We start from the raw sequence: 26,517 nt of genomic DNA on the forward strand, positions 1-26,517 counted from the left end.
ACAATCCCCACAGAACGGTGGCGGGAGGAAAGAGTCTGTTGCTGTTATTGACACAGCCTTCTGCGAGCAGGGCCGGCGTCTTCCATCTGGCCATGAGCTATCATTATCTCTGACTTCTTCTCTCAGATGAATCTGCCTCAGCTCCATGCTGAGGAGCCTGACTTTACTTAATGGGCCCTTTCAGCTGAGGTTTGCTCAGCAGAAGCCTCTTACAAACCCATTTAAAGGGGGGTCTATGGATTTCATGGCTCCCCGGGCGCTCTCTCCTTCTTTCAATAAGGTGAAGTCCAAGGCTTTATCCATCCGTCAATGGGCCGGAGGAGCACTGGATGCAGCGGTTTTTAATCCCAGAGATACCACCATCCAGTGTATGTTTGGCTGTTTGCCTGATGGAGGGGCCACGTTGCAGTGCTCCCACCTGGAGACCTTTTAGTTAGTGTGGCAGAGCAGATTTATTGTTCCAGATGAAGATAAAGACAGCTCGGACTCTGTCCGCAGAGTCAGAAATATAAAATGGGTGATTGAATCTGCTGCTTTGAGTCGACTCAATGGGTGCTACACGCTAATGTCACCCCGCTAACAACAGCATTGGGACGGAAAGGCTAGTACTAGCATAACTTACTTCATTTGAAACTTCACAGTCAGTTACCGCATGCCAGCTTTTGCCTTCTGAGAAATCAGCCGTGACAATCATCCGCACCTTCCTAAAAAAAAGAGCAATTTCAGGTCTCCTGACTGCACCCCGGGGAGTGGTAGCACGGCGGCTAATGGTGTTCATCAGAGGAACCGCTCCACCAAGGTCAGGTAATGATGACTTGAAAAGCATTAAATTAATAAATGAAATTCCCCAATGAAGGAAACTAGCCAACACACACACACACACACACACACACACACACACACACACACACACACACACACACACGTAGATTATTATCATCATTACTATCAACACAACACAACCCATTAAGTCATGAAGTGTCAGTTGTCAGCGTCAGTTGGGCAAAGCAGGGACACACCCTGGACAAACAGAACCACCCTGGGAGAGCACATGCACGCTGGGAAACAAACCGACAACAATCTTGCTGAGATTTGACGTGTCAATGACGAAACTGGGGAGTTTCTTATGGTGGTAACTGATTTCTTTTTCATTTTAAATACTGTAGCTGCGCCTGCACTTTGCTAACAATGTGAGCTCCATCAGCAGCTAAATAAACTGCTAGCTGAACTGCTAGTTATGGGCACGTGACTCTGATTTATTATTGCAAACTGGTGCAGCATCGTCATCTCGGGTCGCGCTCAGACTGTTGAAGTAAATAGGACAAGGTGTTTTGATGACAAAATTAGGAAGCATTAGTGGGATTGCACCAGGGTCGCCCGTCTAAAGAATTGATTGGCTGGCTAATTTGAGTAGAAGGTCTGACTCGTTGATGGACGTCGGGGCTGCAGAGAAAACCCCTGGAAGGGGTAATTTATTTCTTTGAGGTTAGATGGTCGCCAAACGGGCTGAAAAGGTTATGCAAATCACGCCGCTGGCGGCTGGTTTTCTTCTTTCCTCGCCGCCTCCATGAGTGACGGCGCAGCTGGACACGGATGGAAACACGTCCGTTTCCTTTGCTTAAGGTTTATTGAGTGATGCAACATTCTTGGAGCCTGTAAGAGGAGAGGAAATGTTCACATCTCTGCTGAAGTGGCGGCGCTCTCAGGACGGCGCCGGCCAAATTGAAACGCTCGCTTTCAGGGTCGGCTTTGTCCGCCAACACAAACTGTTGTGGCTGGCAAAGTGGACGGCGTTCACTCAAAAGTGTGCGGAAAATTGAATTGAGATTGCACAGCAGGGAGCCGCATTGTTCACCTGGCTGTTTGTGTAGGTGCACAGCTGGGATTACTGCGCTTGTTCTCCCTTCTGGAGGACGGGTTCACTCGGAACACCAAAATCCAGCTCCCGGGCGGACCGAGAGGCCTCCTCAGGACCAGGGCCTGGCTTTGCTCCGCTCCGGAGAACGTCGCAGGGGAAGGCGAGGCTCCGGCCGGGGCCACGTTGGAGAGTCGGATCCAACAGATTTGCATCCCTGAACGTTTGAGGGGAAGTTGCGCAAACATGCAAATCTGGCACGCGGCTGCACAGTGGGCCCCGGTGGTGCTGCAGGCCCGGTGCTCTAGGAGGGGGAATAAACGTGCACGTGCTGGAGCAGAGCCGGTGCTGTTTAATTGACGTAATGATCTGATCCAGGACGGGCTGGAACGATGCTAACGTTCCTGCCCGTCCAGGTAATTAGCGCCGCTCCTGCGACACACGGGAGGCCTCGCAGTCAGAAGCCGCGTTCACCCGCTAGATCCTCCCGTGTTTTGTAATTTAAGCGATGGCGCGAGATTTTGGGAAGCTGGGAGATGCTTTTTGATAATGATGAAAGAAAACAAGGGCGCGCGTTGCCTCCTCTTTCATCAGACTCTCACAGGAAGCTCTGTGTCTGTTAATTTGACAGGTAGGAGAAGAAGCCCTTCATTCTCCTGTCTGAGCGAAGATCTGGAATTTGGGCTGAGATCACACACACACACACACACACACACACACACACAGACGGTTCACATCTGTGTGCTTATAGACCTTCCTTTGATGGAAACAAGGAACCAGGTGTGTTTGCCAACATTCGCTGACCCTCGCAGGGCTCTAAAAGTGTCTGGGCTCCGCTCGGAGTAACTTTTCCAGGAGACGTTTGAGTCCTCTCGGTGGGGAGACTCAACTCTCCTTTCCCAGCGTGTCCAAAAACACACCGGGCACCTTCTAAATCGGCACCGTCCCACATCTTTGGCCGTCTGGATCCCTGACGACGGCTCTGTTTTTAGACTGCACGGATTGTGTGTGTGTGTGTGTGTGTGTGTGTGTGGTGGGGGTGGGGGCACTGTGGACGTCCTGCTGCACTCTGTCCTCTGCTGTATGCTGGACTCACAGCTATCCCATATTAATCAGATTTCATGCAACATCCATATGTTTGAGCAGCACAATAGAACCCTGGCTGTTACCTGCTGCCTCCAACAACACGACAACCCTGTGTGTGTGTGTGTGTGTGAGAGAGAGAGAGAGAGATTATCCCCATCAAAGGTGTTCCATCATCACGTTAGTTGTCGTCCGTCTGTCAGTATCACTTGGAAATGTGCAGGATTTTGCACGTCACCGTGACAACAGAACCGGTGCAAGTGAATCCTAATTTCCTGCTTCCATCTGTCACCATATGCGTGTCAGAAATTATGTAATTTTAACTCTCACCTACATCCGGTCCTGAGAGAGGTCAGCGAGACCGAGACAGATTAAACCTTTTTTATTGGGTACAATCATAACTGTGTCATTGAAATTTGGGGGGGGGGGGAAATTGGGATTAAGATTAGCAGCCATGTTTGCAAAAAATGACAGCCCGGAAGGTCCCATTAAATTCAGCCCCTGGCTCACTAAATGGAATAACGACACCATAATCCCGTGTAATAATTACAGCGGCGTGCACGTGACTTACTGTCTTGTTTTGGTTGTAATCGGACAAAATGCAGGTATAATGCCACCTACTGTCTGCAGAGACAAAAGACTCTTATTACTGATCAGGCGCCGCAAGCTGCAACAAATATGACAAGCGTGTGTGTGTGTGTGTGTGTGTGCGTGTTGAGTACATGCAAAGTTATACTACACCGATTAGGAGCAACTGTATTTTATTCAAATATTTGATGGTGGTGTTGTTTTACATCAGTAAATATCTGAATGATTCGGTCCTCTGTCACTCTGATAGACAGCCGCCATCACCTCCTGCATCAGAATCATTAAAAAAAAAAAAACACATCCATTAAACCCCATCAGGAGATTCCCACATGATACCAACCCCCCCAGCCCGCGCCCTTCCTTACATCTGACCCCCCTCCAGACCCATCCCCCCCCCACCCCCCCACTGACACACATCTGATCAGGACCTTTTGTTTTGGGCTCCTTTTGTTAACAGCTGGCCAATCATGCAGCTGTGGCAGCGTAATAACAGCGTAATAACAACACACACCAGGACACCCCCCACCCCCCCCCGAAACTTTATTTCCAAGGTGGCAAATCAGACATTTTAATTCGTCCCCCTCCACCTGTTTATACCCGTCCCTCTATCTAAATATCTAAGATGGCTTTTGCAGCACCATCAGCACCAAAGTGAACTGCAGATAACCCCATGACGTGGCGCACAGTATGGAAAAGCCTACAGAATACAGCCGGAACCCGCTCCGAGGTGCTGCTGGTCCTGTCTTGTGACTCCAGTCCACATGAAGGATGAGCTTCTCACACACAGACGTTGTCCATCCTGCCGCTGATGCTCCCTCGTCTCGTCGCAAACTCTTGCGCACCCTCTGGTGCTTGCTAGTCTCCCAAACTTCTTTGTGTGTAGCCGTAGCCTGCTTTGCAGATTGTCTTCCTTGTCTGTGTGGTTGCTCATTATTCAGAGACAGACGGATCTCAGGTCATCTGCAGCTGCAGCAAAGGAGAAGCAGGAAAGATGGCGATCATCCATTAGAGCGACCGGGCGCACGCATGAAAGACAACTTTTGGGGAGGATCGCTCGAGGAGAAGATCGTAGCAGTGAGTTTTTCCCCTTTCTATCTCCTTCTCTTGTGCTATATTTCCATCATATTTCGGCTGGGCTTTCAGGGTCTGCGAGAACGTCGGTGTGGTAGATCATGGGATATAATTTGGAGAGAGCCTCGTGAATGACCTGGAAAGGACTGACCTCGCTTCTCCTTTTTTAGTCCTGGTCCAGCTTCGGAAAGATGGTAGTCAGGAGCCGGGGTTTTTATTCTGGTCGCTCCGGCTGGTTCCAGTGCAGCCAAAGTCAAGTGGGTCTCCTCGCTCCCCAGTTTGGGTCCTAAACTAGCCTTCCTCGCGTCCTCGCTATGTCGCCCGTCGGTTTGTTGTCAAAGTGACACAAGGAAATGGACGCGGTGGTGTGCGTGGTTTTTTTTTTTTTTTTTTAAAGAGAGGGGCTAGCCTGCGTGATTTCAGCAGCACCGGAGAGGAGTGTTTTGTTATTCTGACATGTCTGGTCAAGGGAATTGCGAGCCCCGGCTGTGCGCGTCCCCTTCCCCGTTGCGCGTTAGCTTCATGGAGGAGCCATTGCACGGATTGCTCTTCTCTCCCGAGCAGCCTCCATTAGAGGAGCCACCGGGTCCGGTCACAACCACAACACGAGAGCCGGTGCGAGGGGGCATTTACATGGACCGGACACGCTGCTTATTCCTTCATTTATTTATTCGGTTCAAAATAAAAGGAAACCGAATCTGGTCGCGATCGCCGGTCGGAGCTCCACGGGGTTGGAGATATTCCCCTTGATGGTGCTCAAACGCGTGCAAATGCGGCTTTGCCGTGGTTTAATTCAAACGTTTGTTGCTCTTTTGGTGTCAGATGGTGGGGTTATTCCCCCCCACACACCACACGCACACACACGCACACACACGCCGGGTTGCTGCACTGCTCGGATGTCTTATTTGCTGTCACGTCAGGTATGTCACGCTGGTGAGGGCTTCACCATAAAATGGAGGAAAGCAGATGAGTCTCTGAGGAGAGCCCTGGAGTCAGACAGACAGGATCCTTCACGCCAGAACAAAGGTTGTGTTCAAGGAATCCTCAGCCACCACCACCTCCTCCTCCTCTTCCTCCTCCTCCCTTCTTCTGCTTCAGCTTCTTCTTCTCCTCCTCCTCCTCCTCCTGCTTCCTCTTCTTCTGCTGCTTCTTATTTTGGCTGGTTTCAAACTTTAGTCAGCCAGGAAGCAGAAGAAGCCTGCGGACCGGCCTGAGATCCCTTTTGTGGTGCTGTCAGGACTGACTTTTAAGAGTTTTAAGCTGCACTTTTAGGATTTTGATTCAGAAATAGATGTTTTTAAAGATTCACTTTCAGGCAATGGACAACAGGGTGGCAGTTATACAGATAGTTAATGTTCAACCACACACACACACACACACACACACACACACGGGTTTCTATAAGGAAGTTCTCAAGATGATACTCTGCTTTTATATTTGGTGTTTTATTTAGATGAGTTCATTTTCTATTTAGAGCAAACACTTGTGGTTTATAGCGTCACACCGTTGTGCACCTGCATGAACATTTAAGGCCATTAAATCATCGTCCCACCATGGGCCAGTTTTTGGTCATTTGTATGGCGTTTGTGGACCAGCTTGGCAGGAGAGCAAATGAGGCGTGTTTTCAAGCCGCCGTGTGTATGTGTGTGTGGTCTGCTCTGCAGTTCCCCTGCCCACACTGAAATCTTGCTGACAAGGAGGCTGTAAGCTTGACACAGTGTGCTGCGACAATGCCTGGGCTGAGAGGAGCAATCAAAATGGTGGCCGCGGTTCCTTCTCCTCTCCTCGGCGTGGCAGGGCGAACAGGTTCTCAAGGAGCTGGCCGGCTGAGACAGGAATCTGCTGCCGTCAACAAATTTGCATGGCAGGAGGCAGGCGGTTGGGGAATTCAGCCTGGTGGATTTCTGGATCTTCTTCAAACGGGCCCCGTGGTGAAGTGCAGACAGGGCAGAGATGTTTGTTGTGGAGGATAAAGCCTGAGACACTCGCTGCTGCGCCTAACTTTCTCCCACCTCCAAGGCGCTAGCACGCTCCCTCTATCACAGACCTATCGCTAGGCCTTCTGCTAATGCTAGCCCTTCTGCTAATGCTAGCCCTTCTGCCAGCCAGGTGTGATAGCAGGAGACTGTTAACTGGTAGTGATTGTGGCTCATTGTGGGGAACTGTCCCCCTGGGGTGGGGGCCCCCAACGCTGAGGGGCCCGCTGGGCGCTACTAAGATGTCTTGAGTAAAATCTGACCAATAAATCCTGGTCAGGAAGTGCAGGAAACTTTTGCCCATGAATGTTGGTGCAAACATATGGAATCGTAATAATAATAATAATCCCATTCATTCAGCACTGATTACCCGGGGCCATGTGGGAGCCCATCTCCCACCCAGAGGTCCTAAACTGGTTAATCTGTCTCTTCCCACCTATTAACAACCACATTAACAAGTTTGTTGTAATTAATTAAACACACTTTGCTTATTATTCGACTGTACGGCAGCCGCGCCGATTCGCCCAGTGAATATGAAACGGTATCTTCCAGCACAGAATCGCAATTTCGCGGCCCGAATGTGCAGCTGATAAACTGCATTTGTGTAGCGGCGAGCGCTAATCACATCAAAAAGTGTGCGGTTTCTCTCAGCATCTCGCTGGGGGAACGTGGCTCAGGCTGCTTTAAGGTGACAGAGATGGCCGATACTTTGGGAGGAGGAGAAAAAAAACCCAAACATTACATAACTGGATTTTTGCAAGGTATTTCAGGATTATGCTCAACGGGGAGGACAGAGGATTAAACAAGAGAGACCTCTATGATGGTTTGAATGCTGGAAGGAAGTGGTGGTGAAGCTCATCACTTGCTGATGCTTTCACACACACACGCTAGCACATGTGCAGCCCCCCCTCCCTCCTCCTAATTCACTCTCTCGCATTGTGCGATGCACTCCTCCATTCTTCTCTACCTGGGGCAGAGGAGACAGCCAGGGAGACGCACAAAAGCAAATTGAAATGCTCCGGTGAGTGCTCTCACCGCATGATGCATAGCTCATGAGACGCTGCCGCGGCTACGCTAGCAGCGGCGCCGAGGCGCGTGGCCCCGCGGATCCATCAGCGCCGGTGAGGACCTCCAGACCTTCTCTCCGATCTCACTGGGTGTGACAGTTTCTGTTGCAATCGGGTGGGGGGGGGGGACGTGTCCTGCTGCCGAGCGACATCATGTCGGGCTTGAACGAGGAAGTGGCTGCTCCGCTGCTACGTGTGGCGTTCCAGTTTCTCTCGTCAGTTGCCACATCACAAGTCTGCAGAACTGGTTCCTCCTCTCTGCTTTCCATCTAAATATCAGACTCACGTTCCCTCTCCTGGAGAACGTGGCTCGCAGTGGCGTCCGTTAGCTTTGCGTATCAGACAGCAGGCCGGTTTGGTGAAGTTCCCTCAACCCTGAGATAAAAGCTGGCGATCGGTCCAAAGGGGACCGACCGTGTCGGCCTGAAGCTGCCAGTGTTGGGTCGGAGGAGGGGGGGATTCTTTGGAGACACCCGTTCCTCGGGCAGCAGCTCCGGCGGTGTGGCTGGACAAGGCCCTCATTGAGCAGGAACAGGAGTGGTCTTGTAGAAGGGATCCGCTCTGGCTCGGCCTACGGAGCAACGGAGCCGTCCAAGGATGATTAAATATTTAAGAACGCAGAAAGGAGGCCTCGGCGGTGAGTTAATATTGATGGCTCTCTCATCTTTCCAGTCTCTGACTTGTTGCCTCGCGAGGTCGGCCGGCCCCGACCCCGAGGAGCACAGCGACCCAAAGAGAGTGTGCGCCCGCGCCGGTAACCGTAGCAACTGTTGTGTGAGGAAGTGAGACCTGTGGTGTTTTCTTCTTACGTCCGTGAAGAACCTTCTGCTGAGTAGATGAAAGGAGATAAGAGGGTTCAGCGGAAGATGCTTCAGCTCTCTGGGTGAAGGAAGCAGCATCCGAGCGCCCTACGTTAGCGGCGCAGCTCTCCACCTGACCTTGGTCTTGTCCACACGGGTTGTCTGGCAACTTAGAGGGTTCTTCAGATTGATTTTCATCAGGAAATGGTTTCCTAGGAGAGACACTCAGCCTGGCTGTGTGGAATGTTAGGTTTCCTGGAGCAATTGTCCAAGTGGAAAAAAACACTTCCTGGTTTCTCTCCAGCGCCTATCCTTGCGCAACCCGGGACTTCAGAAGGAATCTTCATGTTTTGGAGGCTCCATCCGCTCGGATGTTATAAAACCCTTTTTAGGAGAGATCCTCTCTTCCTCCAGAGGAAACTAAATATATCTACCTACTGCTTTTCGGGATAAAGTGGCAGGAATAATCACGCCTGAGGTGATTAATTAGATTGTGGAGTCAATGAAATAATAAGGGATGTGGCGGAAGGTCGGCCCCAGCTTTGTCTTTTATGCCTTTTCAACGCAGAGGAAACCGTCGAAACGGCTCCTTTGTGTTCGATTATTCCGCCTCAGAGCTCCACGTGTGGACGCGTCGTCCTCGGCTCTGGAGGACGTCGCCTCCAGCTCGTGAGGAACAGCAGAGCCTCCTTCAAGGAGGCCATCTTTGCAGTGAGGGGGGGGGGGGGGGGGGGGGGGGGGGGGGCGACATCTTGCTTTTGCTGACTGCTGTGACAGTCTGCAGAGGGAGGAAGCTGCAGACTCAGGTCCCTGCTCTTAAAGTTAAACGCTTCCATCTGTGTAACTAGATAGCGGAGGCACCTCCAGAGCAGGACACTCAAAGACCTTGAGGAGCACAAAATGGTGGACGGCTGCGCTGCCGACGCTCCAGCCTGAACCGCTCCGTCTCCTTGGTCGCAGAGGAGCCGGCCATGTGAAATGGAGTCCTGTGTGTGTGTGTGTGTGTGTGTGTGTGTGTGTGTGGAGCTTTGGCCTCAACTCTGATGCAGGAGATAATTCCGTCGGCCCCTGAGAGAGGGACGAGAGTGCAGCCAAGTGAGGTGACTGTACTGAGAGGAGCCCGGACAGTCAGGCCTCCAGAGAATTCCAGCTCAGGCACGTTCCTCACATCTCATCCTTCACATTCTTTTTGAATGAACTCTTTTTTCTTTACATAACACATCATCTTAGATGAACAGATTGCGTTTTGTTATCCGGAATAAAGTGTTTTCATGAGCCGACCTTCAGATCCGAAGGTGCTGCGGCGGCGAGCGGGCCCGGTTGTGTGAGCCGCGTCCTTGAAGTGAGCAGTCGGAGACGGCTGCTGCGTAGGGAGACGGCGCCGACAAAACGTATCATTCATTATGATGTGATCGAGATTTTATTTCTGCGGTTAAATGGCCTCTTTCGGCTCTCCCAAGATCTGCTGTCATCCTTGTCAGCCGCCGCTATCAGGGAGTTCCAGCAGTCCGTGATGACCAGCGCTGATATCGCACCGCCTGATCAAAAATAACGCTGGTTTCTCCCAACAACCATCAGTCATCAGCCGTTTAAGGCCATTGGCATTTATTAACCAATGATTTTCTGGAATTTGCATCCATGGCGATCTGGAAAAGAGATGTTATTTCGGAGAGCGTGCGTTGATGTGAAGTATTGAGAGGTGGAGCGAGGGATGTCGGCTTCTGTCGGAGAGGCAGAGACGGGAAAACGCGGCCGTTGCCTGACCTTGCAGTATGGCTGGCAGATGAAATAGGAAATGATCTGCTCTTCTGTGGATTAGCGTGGCAACTGGCCCACCATGCTAACAGCTGTGCTACCCCAGACCTCCGTCAGCAGAACGCTTTCAGGTCTAAAGATCAAACCCCTCTCGGCCCTTTTTAGAAGACCCGCCGCCACGTTGCGCTAGCCCTTTGTGTGGTTTATCTTCGCTGTGTTAGCATTAGCATGATGTTTAACAGCTTGTGCTTCTCTACTGTTCCTTTAACAAGAATCCTTAAAGATCCAGAATGTGAGATCTTTAATCTTTTATTGCCAGAAAGGAAAGATTTTTGGTTTGCTAATTTTAGCATATACAAAGGTTGATACTGGTCCCTCTCCTTGAGTGCTAGCATGTTTATATTCTATGTTTACCTACAACAACAAGCCTCTGGGCTGTTTTTCCTGACAACAGTTGTGGAGTAACTCATTTAGTCCCCCACCACTGTAGGTTCTCTGGCCTCTCCAACGGGAAGGGGTCTGAAATGCTAATACCTTCATACCGCCACGTTGACGCGACAACGTTGTCACCAAAAACGGTTCTTCCCTGTTCCTTCGAGACGGCTGAAAATGGCGAGATTAAACATTTGCAAACTTTTCACTCTCGAGCCCAGTTTCAAAAGCGTGCGGATTCAGGCGCTCCGGGCGCCGCTCTCGTGTGTACGAAAGAGGCAAATATCTCAATTTTCTGCCATTTTCATTGTCGTGTAAACAGGCCCTGGGGATCTTAACATGATCTCTGGGTCGAGGAAGTCCTGCTCCGGCCTTCTCGCCTCGTGAGTGTTTTTTTTTTTTACTTATGAGCTCTGCTTTTTCCAGATTAGTGGAATTAGACGTACAGATTTGATCCTGGAGGAGCGTTTCTGAGACGCCACGGTGGAGGGGTTCGGATCAGATGGAGAAATTCTAGACCAGGCCATACTTCCATGTTGGATGGTGGAGTACAGAGGAAGCTCTGGAGGAAAAACTACCAAGAGGCCAAGAGCAGGCTAAAAATAACCAAAGGACTAGAGCAGAGTCTGTGCAAGCCTGCACTCAGGAAAAGTTTTATGTCTTCTGAACTCGTCAGAGCTGAGGGGCAATAAGATGAAGCTGGGTCACGGAGAAGGCTCAGCTTGAAAGCATGACAGGAAGTGCGATCTGGGGACTACAAGGGAGTAGGGTCTGATCCTGTACGCAGAGCAGGAGTGAAAGGTAGGAAAATCAGACGGTGGGACAGGTAGAAGGGCTGGGTGGAAGAAAGGAGAAATCAAGAAAGCTGTCTGATGTTAGCTAACAGATTAGCCCCAGACCCTAAAAACAGGCCGGTGCTGTTTGATGTCTGTTTATCTTGTGTTATTCTCAAATACAGATTATTGCAGTTGACATGCGACGTCTCAGACGGACTCCTGGCTTAGGGAGGAGGAGAGCGAGAAGGTTTTTGGTCAAGGCTGGTTAATGGTTGACCTACTTCTCTTTGAATGCCATATGCTTCCTGGGACAGATTGCTGCAGATTGCCAGACTAACATCAGGGATTATATTTAGGTGGCGTCTGATATCTCCTCACCATGGTGATGGTGACATTGGTGGTGTTTCTCAGGTCTGCATCCACACGCAGCAACTCTTGTAATTTAGCTAGCAGATGTGTTTTTACCCCACATGTTTCGTCACCAGAGTAAAAACTAATCCAATCTATTATAGTAATTGTATTTGACGGATTACCCCGCAGCACTGTTTTAAACGTAAAATTAAGTTAAAACATACGTGTGTGGCTGTGCCCCGATCGCATCTGCAGCTTCTCCTCTTCCTGGATCCCTTTTTCCTTTTCCCTTTCATCTCCTCTCGGCAGATGTCTGATGAATGTTATGACAAAACGTTCATAGTGAGCTGCATCGATTTCTCACATCTCATCACAAAAGGCCCGGCCCATTGATCGGCCAGGTGTGATCGATGTCTCATCAGACGACTCCAAATGAGCAGCGTCGGGTGATCTCATCACCTCGCTCTGATGATGTCACCGCTCTGCTGGCTCTTACTTATTAGTTATTTATTAGTTTAATGCCGACAGCAGCTCATTTCTGCGTTAAATCGCTTCAGAGTGTATCTCTACTGATTACAGTGCAGCCAAGCTAGTGCTGACAGGCTGATGCTAGCATGCTAACACGCTCGGGGAAAGAATGCAGACCTGGAGCAGGGGAGCAATGGAAGAAGGTGGATTTGGCTTCCTGTACGTCACCCAGATCTCAGCCTGGACCTGTGCGCTGGACAAACAAGCCCGATCCAGGGAGGCCCCACCACCTCCATCTTAGGAGGCCTTAAAGGATCTGCTGCTGGCATCTCGGTGCCAGATACCACAGCAGACCTTCAGGTGTCTAGTGAAGTCCATGCTTGACAGGTCAGGCCTGTTTGGGCAGTCGGGGGTGGCGGGGTTATAATGTTTCTCCTGACAGTTTGGGTTTATTGTTTATTGTTTGGTGAAACTTGTTTGTTTGGAGGATTATTGGGTGTGAATGAAAGCCTCGATCGTGCTCATTGGCAACTTATTTCCCCCTTTTCTCTCTTTCTTTTCCATCTTCTCTGTCTCCGCTCTTTCGGCTTTAGAGCTGTGTTTAGTGTAAACATCGGTGTCCTCACAGGAAACACTCCAAGGTGGAATCGAAACACTAAATATAGATAGACCTCATCTCAAAATCCCGAAGAACAGAAAAAGCACCTGCATGCCCTCACTCAGGAGTCTACATGTTGCTGCTCTGTGAGAGGATTATTGGACTATGAAGGACATTCAGGTTGGACCAGCTCTCCCATTTGAACCGGTGTTGTTACCAACAACAGTGCTGTGTGGCAACAACCAAAACAGTTGAAGCCAACGTGCTCCTGGAGCAGCGCGGCTCCTCCAGGGTGAAGCGACAGTTGGAGGTCGTTGCTCAGGAACGCCCGCCCGCATGTTCAGACCCACGTGTGTCTGCAGGCCTCCAGGTGAAGAATCCAAAACAAGCTGACGCTGGACTTTCAGTCATTGTTCAGCGTTCAAAGTGCTGACGAGGCCGCAAACGTGCGCATGTGTGTTTGTGCTCTCTAATGACTGCCCTGCCTGCATGCGTGCGTGAGACTCTGCAGACGTGTGCGCACGTGGTCGCATGTCAGCTGAGGGTCGAACTGTCCGAGATGATAATTATGCTCCCTGGTTACCCTTTGGCTGTTTCGGACTTCGTAGCAGCCGCGTGCACGCGCGCGCGTGGGTGTGTGTGTGTGTGCATTCACTAGCAAAGTGAGGACATTTTGGTTTTAGGTTGTGGTCAGGAGCTTAATCACTCACAAGTCCTCACAAAGATGGAAATACTTGCACGTGTTTGTGTTCTTGTGAGAAAGCGAATTCAAGCTCGCAAATCTTTCCCCCTTTTTTTTGTCCGTGATCAATGAAGCAACACTAGCGTTGGTATGCTAATGTTGCTAATGATAACACTGGGTATTTCGGGCGACGGACACGTTTTATCCGGTGTTGGCGGGTCGCAGCGTCGGCCGTGCAGCGCCTGTCTGGTGTTGGGAGGCCGAGGTGTGGAGTCAGCAGCTGAGCAGTTGTGCAGGCTTTGTGCACGAGAAAATCCATTTTGGCCTCTAAAAAGACAACAGTCCACCAAAGCAGCTCATCGGCTACTTGAAGCAAATAGATTTGGAAATGTGTCCTATGCATCCCATGAGGTTCCCTTTCTTAAGCCGTGGAGCCGGAAACTCAGGATCGATCTGCAACATGTTCCTCCTGGGATGTCTTTTCAAGTGTAGGGCTGCAGGTTTCGGGTTGGGAACCCGTTCAGCTGGCGCCTCTTTTGCGGGTTTTGAGGCGTCTTCAGGATCATTACCTTTTTTCCTCTTCAGCTTTTTACAGAGGCTCTTTTGTTTGCTCACAGAATTTATGAGGATTTAATTGAGTTTTTCCTTCACTCGACCCATTAAATGTTAACCGGGTCGCTGGCAGAAGCAGAAACACCACCCTGTGCGTAACAGCTGTACAGGTGTTCCTCACCAGCCTTTGTTCTCCAGACACTCATCAAAGCCAATCAGTTCTTTTTTAACCATCTGTCCACAGCATGCCTTCCCAGAATGCACCAGGCTTCATCTTCCTTTGTGAGTTCTGTGGTGAGGTTTTGTTCTGATGACTTGTCCGTGGCGGCCATCTTTGTGCAGGTGTTCAGCAGCGCAACACGAAACAACACAACAGTTGACGTGTAAACAACCAGCATTTAACCGTTGTAAAGATGCAGTAAAGATACTGTGACAGCAGTTAAACCAGCTCCACCTCCCGTCTACCAGCCTCTTTATTTCCTAGTTTTCCCCTCTCCGTGGACGGAGTGACTCTGGGTCTGTCATGGCCGTGCAGGAGAACCGGGGTTGTTGCTGCGGTGGTCTCGGCGCCACTCTTCCGCAGTTCTCCACCCATTTCTGAAGTTCTGTCTATTGTCGTAAGTTGCCCCGGTACAGTCGGACCTGTCTGCTCCCAACGGATGGAGCGCTTTGGTCCACCATGTTGGAATGTTCTCGGGAACCCCTGAGGAACACCTGAGGAACGCCTGAGGAACACCTGAGGAACGCCGCCCCCCACACACACAAGACGTTTGCTTTAAGTTGAAATACCTGCTTGTGCAAACAGGCCTGCAGCGCACCGTGCGTCTGCTTCACGACCACTGAGGCGTGAACGCAGGAGCTGCGACATGCAGCGCATGGACAACAACCGTGCACAACTTCTCAAATTCCGACGGCTGCCCGCCAGTCTGGGGTCCAGGGCAGCGACTAAATGCAGAGAAGGTCAGTTTGCAGCTTGTTTGTCGGCCTTCCAGGCGCTCCCGGAAGACCACGTCACCCTCTGTAACGGTAACTTTGGGTCTGACAGGTGGGTGCTCCACACGTGAGCGCGCCGCCGACAGCTTCATTGGGTTGGTGATCTTTCTGGTGCGCGTTGGTGTTTGTTTACTGCTTCAGGCTTTCCTGGACGTAGGTGAATTCAGATGCCTCCTGCTCCTCCTCCAGAGTCTTCTTGGCTTCTCCAGATGTTGCAAAGGTTGCTTTTTTATCAGTAGGTAAATGATTGTGCTATCACCAGGTCCAGTTGTCTTCTGCCCCCCCCCTCCCCCGGGTGACATATCAGGTTTCATCCTCGATGCAAATGAAGTTAAAAGCAGTCAGGTTTGTCTCCACCGTTGCCACTGGTTCCTCAGCAGGTTTGAAGGGCCACCACATCTTGCACCTATTGGGCAACATCAAAACGTTGAAACCTAAACTCTGGTTTATCTGGTTTACGAACTCCTTCAGATGAATCCAGTGAAGGAAAAGATTAAAACGTCCGGTGCCAAAATAAATATATCTTGCTGCTGCTTGACTTGGCCCATACTTGCATCAGCAGATGTTGGATTTCAGGATGATTTCACCCTGTGCTCACAAAACCCCTGTTGAAAGACGGGGATTGTTTCATCGCGTACAAGGGCAAAAAGAATACAACTCGACGAGGAGCACTTTGAGATAACGCCGAAGAAATTCTGATCATTTACGGAGTAAAATGTCCCAGTTCTTTAAAGAAGTATGGAAACATTTCGGATTACAATTTTTTTAAAAGGTAAAATTAGAATCAGGTGTTTACAGTCAGTGGGATGATAATCAGGTTTGAGTGGGTGCTCTGTTTTATTTCGAGGATCTATGAGAGACTGATTCACTGTATGTTTGTGGTGTTGGTCCTCATTAGGATGGGAAAGGTTACAGAACCTTTTGTGGAGGGTTTGAATGGGTGACCAAACTAAAGGAAATAACAGCCAGAGTCTGACCAGCCGTGACCCCTCTGAGTCCAAGAAGTGGAATAGTTTAGAGACCCAAACACTTAAAGGCCCCTCGCATGTGTTGATTTTCATGGGTCCAACATCTGGAGAACAATGTGCATGAAGGACACATGGAACATCTGCAGTTTGCTTTTTTTTTTTGTTTAAAATACCCAGCATTCCTGAGTAATCCCATCTGTGGAGCACTGCGGTGGCAGTATTGTGGTCCAGGCCTGTTTTGCCGCATGTGGACAAAGACGGCTTCCAGCGGTGATGGAACAATCGTTTCTGAATTATCTCTGCAAATCTCAAGCCAAAGCGGGTCAACACCGCGAGACAATGGCCCTGAGAACACACGCCGTCCGACCAAAGAACGCGCACAGGTCACATTTGGACACGGACGAGTCAAAGCCCTGCACCAGAAGGTCAGAGAAGATACTGCAAGCACTCACGGACTCGTGACATGGTGCCACCTCTCGTCTCCCTTCCGCTCTGCTGGGTTAAAATGGCAAACATTGACGAGTCGTAAAGCCGCACAGAATTTGCTGATTCAGCTCAGGCTGAGCTTCAGGTGGTCCCCCTGCGTGTGAGAGCAGTGGACACAACATCCATTGTTGCTGCCGTCAGAAATAGGCGCTCTGTGCAGCGGGTGGACGTCCTTCAGCGTGACCATGGTGGCCTCGCTGCGTCCGTAACCGGCACAAATACAGCAGGTGGAAACGCCAACACCTGAACAAACATGTCAGGGCAATAACTCATTGAACTGGTCTGAATCCTCCTTCAGCCACTGTCGGGGTGTGTTACCTGCCTCCACCGGGCTGTCAGGGAGGCCTGTGTGTGTCTGTGTGTGTGTGTCAGAGATGGTGCGTTTAGTCCTTCAGGCTTGGTTACATCAGAGGATGGGAGCAGCCATCTTGATCTCCAGCTCTCCTGTTTGCACAAGGCGACGAACGCTCGCCTGTGGAGGTTTCTGCTCAAGCGTCGGCGCCGCGGTTGCTCTGACGATAGCGCCGCACCGTCATCTCGATCAGTCAATTGGCGATCGAGCGCGCGCATGTCTTTGCGTTACAGGATTCTCCTGTAACCAGGATGCTCGCCATAACGCGGCGACAGTGGATGTAGTGCTACCGTTGGTTAGGACAGAACCTCTGTGCTCCTAATCTGCTTAGTGCTGCCTCATTCAAAGGCCCTCTTTCAGACGGAGCAGCTGCTGTGAGCCAGTTTGAGCAGAGGGTGTGACTGCTGGCAGAGCTCGCCGATGCGGAGAGACCGGTTGGTGATTAACAAATGTCAGTAGACTTTGGAATCTGGGGAGCCCGGTCTGAAGGCTTTGTCTTCCATTACTCACTGTTGAAGGTCTTTCAGGTGGCTCCCTTTCTCCTCCCTCCTTTCCGCCCTCCCCCTCCAGGGCCCCGCTCTCCCCTCCGTCCGCCTGACCTCTTCTCATCTTCTCCTCATGGGTTCAGGGTTTACCGAGCTCTGAGACATACCACACATATTTACACTCCCTGTGTGGAAACGCAGTTCTCCACCGAGTGTCAGACCCTCCAGAAGAATGCAACTCGTGAGGGAATCTGCATAAAAATCCCCAGAATCCAAAGTAACGATCAACCCAGCTCTGACTTTCTGTTCCTCCACGGGGTTTTTTTCATGTTCCTGAGCTGTACGTTTTGTGTTTGGGTCACGAGAGTCTGGTGAGTTGACTTCTCTGCCCCGTGAGTGCGGGGACGACGTGTTGAGCAGATAAAATCGACCAAATGTACGTATCAAACAGACAATCTGGATAAAAAAAAGGGTGCAGCAGAGCCAGCCTGAGAGGAGCGTGAGATGTTTTTCAGTGTGGGCAGCAGGCTTGGGTACATCTGGCAGATAGATTTCAGCCGGTTCTCCAGTGTCAGCCCGTCTGTCTTTGAGGAAGAGGATCAGATCTGTGGTTCCATGTTGTGTGCTGGCTGAACACCTAAGCACGCATGGCCGGCTCCTAAAATGGCTGCCCTTGAAGCTGGGCTCAGAGGAGGATCTGAGCAGCTCAGTCGCTGCCTGTTCGAGCCCCAGCTGACAAGATGAAAGCAGCTACACAAGCTCGCCCATTAACTTGGTGTGGCGCGGGGACCGAGTGCACACGCACGGCCAGCTTTAAGGCAGATGGTGGTCGTGCAGGAGTGGGTTTTTTTCTTCCCAACCTCGGCATTCGTCTGCGCTTTTCTCCAAAAGGATTGTCTTGATATCCATGTCAAGGAACCTGGCATTAGAAGGCAACCTTGTTCAAAACTGCAGCAAAGTGCCAGGAGAGCAGGGTGGGGTCCCATGGCGAGACTGTAACCTGACCCCGGACAACAATGGATCCCCTGGTTGCTCAGGGACATGCTGGCAGCTCGGCTGACTCAAACGGAGCTCCGCTGGTTGCGTGTAGGAAGCGGTGAATGATCTCTGACATGCCTCTGGATCAAGACCGCACAGGTTAGCTAGTCGGCGTTTTGAAATCAAAGACCTTTTGTGTTGCTTTCCATCCACTGAGGTGTTAAACTCATTTGAAGATTTTCAGGTTTAAATGCTTTAGTTTGCCACTAGTTCAGCCACTAAATGGAAACATTTAACGTCCTCTCACTTGAATTCTTGCCTTTATTTCTTAGGTCACTGAAGGAAACAAACTTAAAAAAGCATTTTTTTAGTAGTAGAGATAAGATAGAGGAACTGATCGACCTGCTCAGTTATAGTTCATGTATGATTACAGAAGTTCCTTGTGGCTCTCAGTTCCAGGTTCATTATTGAAATAGCTAATGGGGAAGACGTCCACTTTTCCATCTTGCTGTGAACAAACTGGGTTTAACCGACTTCAGGCTTTCAAGCTCGGGGTGATTGTTTTTGCAGGGCGGGGTCCTGCTCCTAGCCTCCTGTGAAGGGATTAATTGGTCGTGAGTAATGTTTAGACGGGCGTCAAAAGCCAATTTTTCCTCCATTCAGCCCTCACCAGGAACATTCAGAGGAACATTGGTTAAGCCGGTTTATCAAGTCTCTGAGATATAATTCTATTTTAATAGGAACATTGTCGTGTTTTTACACTTTAAGGGCCTCTTTATTTCAGAAGCAGCGTGACTTTTCTCAAGCAATATGTGTAGCTATTACTTTTCTTGACAAATGGACATCGATTGTAATGGTCTCGATGAAGGACATGATGCTCATCATCATCAGGACCCATCAGCGTTTTATTTTTTGGGGGGCCAGGCCCAAATCACAAATCAGCTCTAAGACATAAAGCCTTCATCTCTGGCTCGATGCATTCAATCTTATTTCAGAGCCCTCGATGCAATCTGATGGAATAGTCTGCTCTAAATACTGATCTGTGGAGCTGCTCTCCAGCTGTTGCTTATCCCAAGGTAATAGAAATGGGACAAATCAGCCCATAATCCCTCCTCAGTCGCTCCATTGTTCTTGGAATGATGCTCTGCTAGAAAAAAATGGGACCATCTTAGTGTCCTGACTAACATCAGCATCTGTTGAATCCATCTCTTTGTTATGAATGGGGAGGTCTCCTATCGTTGCGGGGACCTCTCTGGGCATTTTTGCAATTGAAGAATAACCCACAAATGTGCGGCTCATTCATGTGGGCTTGAATTCGCAGAGAGACACATTGAAGTTTTGCATAAATGAACAACTACTGTGTTGATTCTTATTGCGCATTTGACTCAGGGAGACTCACATTTTTACTGGAAATTTAGCAAACACATTTCAACCTCCTCACCTCCACGGCGCACTGTTGTGTCTTTATTTAAACTGATTTATTCTTAGCACGCAAAGCCAAAAAATATCAATTATCCCTCTGGATTACACTTCTTGCTCAGTTCAGCTCTGTCATATAAATGAGAAAACGAGCTTCTGCTTCGTCAGAGCAACAAATAATGAACATTACAAATAAAAAATCCTTCCAAAGCCCACCTCTTACTAATGACGTGACCGTGATTACTCCTGTCGGTTTGTGTTAATAATCCCGTGTTGTAATTTCTTTTTCCTTTGCAGGTTTCCCTGATTCTCCAGGGAGCGTTGCCTCTTTTTAGTGATGGAGGCATTGCAGTGTGATGGCTGTGACTTCCGAGCCGAGTCGTACGATGACCTGAAGACCCACATTCAGGAAGTGCACACTGCCTTCCTGCAGCCGGCGGATGCGGATGAGTCTGACTCCATGAAGGATGAAGATGAGGAGGATGAGGAGGAATGTGAAGACAAAGATGAGGCGAATGAGACGCCACCAAAAACTGGACCGAGTATGTAATCCTTCCCTCATTATCCTAAATAACTCTTTCCCTTGGTATTATTTTAGAGCTCTTCAATGAAAAGCTACATCAAATGGTAAGACTAAAAGGCTTCTGAGTGTCCAATTTGTCTTCTCTCCTAGGCCCAGGCTCCACAGAAACTTCCAAACAGACGCCACAGACGCAGCCACCAGAGACACATTTGCAGTTCTACCAGTGCAAGTTCTGCGTCCGTTACTTCAGATCGAAATCCTTCTTAAAGAACCACACCAAAAAAGTTCACAACCTGGTGGAGGATGACTCGGATGAGAGCGTCTCCTCGCAGACAGCCAAGCAGCCCAGCTACACCGTTGTCATGCACAACGACCATTCAAAGGTCTATTCCTGTCAGTACTGCTCCTACAAGTCGCCGCGCAAAGGAAGGATGATGAAGCATTTATTAATGTATCACAATAAAGTGCCCACGCAGAGCGCCGGAGATCCCTCCGCCGATATCGGAGAGGAATCTGACTTGGTCAGGGGACACGTGAAGGGAACATTTGCTTGTGAGTGGTGTGACTATCAGACTGACCAGAAGGACAGCTGGTCCGCTCACGTGGTGCAAGAACACAGCGACAAGGTCAAGATAGTTTCCTGCATTTCAGAACTGGAGGGGGAGGCCGGGGTCAGCCCGCCCAAAAAAGATTCTCCCTCTCCTTCCAGGAGCCCCACCAGAACCAATACTGGTTTCGCTGGAAAGGAAGATTCGGATGGAAAAACGCCAGACGACCTGTCGGAGGAGCCGCTTTCAGACATCCCATCGTTTCAGTACGCGCAAGCGAGCGCGGCGACGGCGAACAGCACGGGCTCCTTTTTATTGTCCCAGAGGTTGGCTTCTTCCAAAAGCATCAATGAAGAAGATTCCCAGAGCAGCTTAGAGGATGATGACAACGACGAGGACGGGGAGCTGGGCGACATCGACGATCCGAACTACACCGGGACCCTTTCAGCCGACGCGAAGCAGCTCCTAACTGACGACGATCATAAGTTACTGGAAACTAAAGGAATACCGTTTAGGAAATACATGAACCGATTTCAGTGCCCCTTCTGCTCCTTCCTCACCATGCACAGGCGGAGCATCTCCCGCCACATCGAAAACATTCACCTTTCCGGGAAAACCACAATGTACAAGTGTGATGAATGTCCGTTTATTTGCACCAGTCCACTTAAATTGGGCACGCACAAGCAGACCCACAATCCCTCGGAGCTAGAGACCACGGACCTAACGAGCGACAGCACAGACGCCCAGAACGACAGCGGCGCGGAACCACTCAATGGGAGTAAAGTCAACGGAAAGAGGGTCACCAGCACACCAAACGACCAGAACCCTCATCGCTGCACGCTCTGCAGCTTCTCCACCACCACCCTCAAAGGTCTGAGGGTGCACCAGCAGCATAAGCACTCCTACTGTGACGACCTCGATGCGACCGCATTTGAAAGTCAGCTGACGGACCAGCCGGACCCCGAAGTGGATTCTTCCCCCATCTTTGTGCAAAAGACCCAGACCTCCATTCTAGGACTTGCCAACAAAAAGCCCTTAGTGCCAGGGAAAAGAGCCAGAAAGTCCATTAATGATTTGCCGTTGGACTTGTCCTCAGTTAAGAAGAGAACTAGAATTGATGAGATTGCCAGTAACCTTCAGAGTAAGATCAGTCAGAGCCAACAGGATATGATTATAAACTTAGACGACATTGACGATGAAGATGCAGGAGAGAATCACACCGGCGCTGACAAGGACGATAGAATTTTCACCTATAACATGCAGCCTCATGCGAGGGAGTCACTGATTTCCCACGAGGGGGGCAGGATAGGGAAGCGGAAAAGCCACCCCAAGTCAAAGCCTCGCAACATTCCCCTTTCCCTGACTCTATCGGATGACAGCGAAATCCTCTCTACTGACCCAAGCGATGGTATGATGCAGGATAGCTCCGATTACTCCGAGGAGGCGGGAACTGCACGCTTCTACTGTAAACACTGTGATTACCACAACAAGTCGGCGCGTAGCGTTAGCACCCATTACCAGAGAATGCATCCCTACATCAAATTCAGCTTTAAGTACATCCTGGACCCCCAAGACCAGAGTGCGGTCTTCCGCTGCTTAGAGTGCTTCATCGAGTACAACAACTACAACGACCTGCACCAACACTACATGGATCACCACCCTGAAGCCAGCAACGTGCTCAACTTCAACCAGCCAAATCTGGTGTACATGTGCCGCTTTTGTTCGTACACAAGCCCCAACGTCAGGAGCCTGATGCCTCATTACCAAAGAATGCATCCCACCGTGAAAATCAACAACGCGATGATCTTCTCGAGCTACGTCGTGGAGCAACCACACAAGACAGCCGAGTCTCAAACGCTGAGGGAAATACTGAACTCCGGCCCCAAGAACTTTAACTCGGCTTCGCCGTCGCCCAGGTCCTCCTCCAGCCCGGTGCTGAAAACCGTCTCCAAGAACCCAGAAGAGAGCGCCGAGGCGGACACTCCCAAAGAATCCATCGACGGCAGCATTGTTGTCTATGACTGTGACGTGTGCTCCTTCGCCAGCCCCAACATGCACTCGGTTTTGGTCCACTACCAGAAGAAACACCCTGAGCAGAAGGCGTCCTACTTCCGCATACAGAAGAACATGAAGGTCATCTCAGTGGACCAGTCCCAGACTGTTACCAACTCTTCGTATAAGCTCAGCATGGTCATGTCTCCAAAGCAGACGACCAGCGCGGCGCTGTACGCATCCGATGAGGAGATGTACTACTGCAAACACTGCGTCTATAGCAACAGATCCGTCGTCGGCGTCTTGGTCCATTATCAAAAGAGACACCCAGAAGTAAAAGTGACCGCCAAATACATCAAGCATGGCGCCCCGACGCCCGGTTTGATGAAACTAATGGATGAATTACAAATTGCCACGCCCAAACAGTTTATGAAGCAGTTCCAAAATAACGGCCATGATGGATGTAACAACTCCAGCCCCAAACTGGGCGGTGGAGAGAAGAGCGAGGACGAGCTGTTCTTCTGTCAGCACTGTGATTATGGCAACCGCACCGTCAAGGGGGTCCTCATTCACTACCAGAAGAAGCATAGAGAAACCAAGGCTAACGCCGACCTCGTGCGCCGCCACACCGCCGTCGTCCGGAGTCAGCGCGAGCGTGCTCAGATGGTTCAGTCGAGCAGCGTGTCCTCTATCATGGCCCAAGCCCCTCCCGACGCCGACAACCCCACTTCGCTGCGGTCTCTGAAGTGCCGACACTGCCCCTACACGTCGCCCTACGTCTATGCTCTGAAGAAGCATCTGAAGAAGGAGCATCCCACTGTGAAGGCCACCGCCATGACCATTTTACACTGGGCCTACCAAGATGGCATCCTGGAGGCTGGCTACCACTGCGAATGGTGTATCTACTCCCACGCCGAACCTCAAGGACTCCTGCTCCACTACCAAAGACGCCACCCCGAGCACAATGTTGACTATGCATACATGGCCAGCAAGCTCTGGGCTGGTCCTGAGACCACCCCACAGGACGGCAACATGGAAACCAAGCATTACAAATGCAGAGATTGTGCCTTCGAGGCCTGTTCCATATGGGATATCACAAATCACTATCAGGCCGTCCACCCATGGGCCATCAAAGAGGACGAATCCGTGATTCTGGATATCATCACAGACTCGGCTGAGAACATCCATCAGCAGGCTGCCAAAGAACACGCATTTCCTTTCAACTGCCAGTCCGTTGAAGACGAGGGAGCGCTGGTGATCGCAACCCCACCCCGAGACAGCAACCCCCACCACCATCCACGTCTTTCCATCTCCAACAACGCCTACCAGTGCACCGTGTGTCTGTCAGAGTACAACAGCCTGCACGGCCTGCTCACTCACTATGGGAAGAAGCACCCGGGCATGAAAGTCAAGGCCGCAGATTTTGCACAGGAGGCCGACATCAACCCCAGCACGGTTTACAAGTGCCGACACTGTCCGTATGTCAACTCCAGAATCCACGGAGTGCTAACTCACTATCAGAAGAGACACCCGTCGGTGAAAGTCACCGCAGAAGACTTCGCCAATGACGTAGAACAGATCGCGGACCTGAACGAGGGAGAGGAAAAGTGCAAGACACAGAGGCAAGGGTATGGAGCGTATAGGTGCAAAATCTGCCCTTATACCCACGGGACACTGGAAAAACTCAAAATCCATTATGAAAACTGCCACAACCACCTGCCCGCCGACATGTTCAACTCCTCGGTCACTATTTTCTCCCAGAGTAGGGATGCAGAGTTGATGGGCGAGTGCAGCGCCAGCAACATATCAAGTACAGAAAGAGTGCAGGAGGTTAGCGAGTTGGACCTTAGCCTTTCCCATTTACCCGTCAATAAAACCGGGAAACACGCTCTATTCAAGTGTCAGCTGTGCAAATATTTCTGCTCCACCAGGAAAGGCATCGCTCGCCATTACCGCATCAAACACAATAACGTCCGCGCCCAGCCGGAGGGTAAAAACAACGTCTTCAAGTGTGCCCTCTGCTCGTACACCAACCCTATACGTAAAGGCCTGGCAGCCCACTACCAAAAGCGCCACGACATCGACGCGTATTACACCCATTGTTTGGCTGCGTCCAAGACGATGACTGAAAAACCCAACAAGGTGGTGGCACTGGCGCCCCCCGAAGGGGACAGTGAAATGAGCGAGGACCTGCGCTTGGCTGTGGAGAGACGGAGGTGTTCTCTTTGTGGTTTCCAGGCCTTCAGCAGGAAAAGCATAGTGTCGCATTACATCAAACGCCACCCAGGCGTCTTCCCCAAGAAGCAGCACTCCAGCAAGCTAGGTCGCTATTTTACTGTAATCTATGCCAAAGAACCTCCCAGCACCATGGAAGAGGAAGACAAGGACGCGATGGAAGTCCTGGAACCTGAGCAGGATAGTGATGACTGGTTGCCATTCAAGTGTCTGAAATGCTTCCGGTTGTCCTTCAGCACAGGCGAACTGCTCTCTATGCATTACAACGACCACCACGACAATGACCTAAAGAGAGACTTCGTGGTGTTGCCCGATCCTGGGGACGAAGACTCTGAGTGGTACCAGTGTTCTCACTGTGAGCTCAAGTTCCTGGCTCTGCCAGCTTTAGCCAAACATCTGCTGAATCACAATGAGGAGTTTCAGAAGAGGGCCATGAGGCAGGAGAGGAGGAGGCAGCTCCTCAGCAAACACAGATACAGCGACCTCGCCGAGGTCAAATCGGAGAAGGTGAGCAGACAGGAAAGTCGGGAATCACTCAGAGAATCTTTTACTATGTACTATGGAATAACTGAGCACTTCCCATGTACAGGAAATGCCTGAAAATAGGACTCCAATAGGATTCAGGTGTAACTTCTGTGTGGAGGTCCACCCCACCCTCCGAGCCATCTGCAACCACCTGAGGAAGCACGTCCAGTATGGAGAAGTCAAGGAAGGACATGTGAAGGTAAAGGAGCGTTAACGTGGAGCACAGCCGTTTATTTCTCTTTAATTTAGGGAGTCCGGAACGTTTCTATCATCCGAACATCCTGTCCTGTGCCGTCCCTGCGCGTCACCAGACTTCACGGGTCCATTTGTGCACCGTCTGGTCTGACGCACAGGCAGGGCCCTGGTGGACCGTAAATGCTTAGATGAGGATTTTTAAATGTTCAGGTCAGGACACAGCTGGCATCAGTGGCACCAGCAGGCAGACTGGACTCAGGTTCGAGGTGTTGGTCCACAGTTTTTTTGTGGCTCCAGACAAACCCGGTTAACTGTTCCTTTTCCACTCGTCTGGCCTTGAGTTGCCATTTTTGTTTCAATGACAGAGCTTTGTGATCAGAGTCTGTCAGCTAGCCTCTGCCATTAGTATTCCACTGAGGGTTCCAGTGCGGGTGGGGGGGAAGCCCTCACCCAAATAAAGGCTGCTTCCTCGGCCCAACGACCTTTCAAGCATTCCAGACGAGATGGCTTTGGGACCGAGTGACACAGTGATTTACATTTGTCAAAGGAAGTCTGCAATAGATAGATTTGCAGTGCGACTTGTGTGGATCCAGAATGGAGGATGGGGACGTGGTCATTTAATGGAGGCAATCACTTAACGTGATACAGTATATTTGCATGTTCTGGTGCCCTCGTTAGTGCATCTTCAGCCGTGGATTCTGAGGCAGCAGGATGAAGAACAGGCTGACAGTGCAGCCAGGGCGACAGGGGCGAGTCTGTGGATG

At 50.5% G+C, this 26,517-nt stretch overlaps 1 protein-coding gene across 4 annotated transcripts in view; it reads left to right on the top strand.

Annotated features, from left to right (window-relative positions):
- Positions 1 to 4,462: 4,462 nt before the first annotated feature.
- The window catches only part of znf462 (zinc finger protein 462), a 30,643-nt gene continuing 8,588 nt past the window's right edge, over positions 4,463 to 26,517 (top strand). Inside the window, exons 1-4 of one of the 4 annotated variants that reach the window (XM_011604549.2) lie at positions 4,463 to 4,600; positions 20,033 to 20,277; positions 20,409 to 25,540; positions 25,623 to 25,757. In XM_011604549.2, the coding sequence (XP_011602851.2) occupies positions 20,073 to 20,277; positions 20,409 to 25,540; positions 25,623 to 25,757 (5,472 nt within the window). In that variant the 5' untranslated portion in view covers positions 4,463 to 4,600; positions 20,033 to 20,072. Of the gene's footprint in view, positions 4,601 to 7,849; positions 8,278 to 9,212; positions 9,596 to 19,310; positions 19,393 to 20,032; positions 20,278 to 20,408; positions 25,541 to 25,622; positions 25,758 to 26,517 lie in introns of those variants that run through there. The other 3 variants (XM_029838161.1, XM_029838163.1, XM_029838162.1) reach the window with 3 other exon arrangements.

The sequence above is a fragment of the Takifugu rubripes genome, chromosome 6 (genome assembly GCF_901000725.2).
Source record: "Takifugu rubripes chromosome 6, fTakRub1.2, whole genome shotgun sequence".
In the NCBI taxonomy this organism is placed as follows: domain Eukaryota; kingdom Metazoa; phylum Chordata; class Actinopteri; order Tetraodontiformes; family Tetraodontidae; genus Takifugu; species Takifugu rubripes.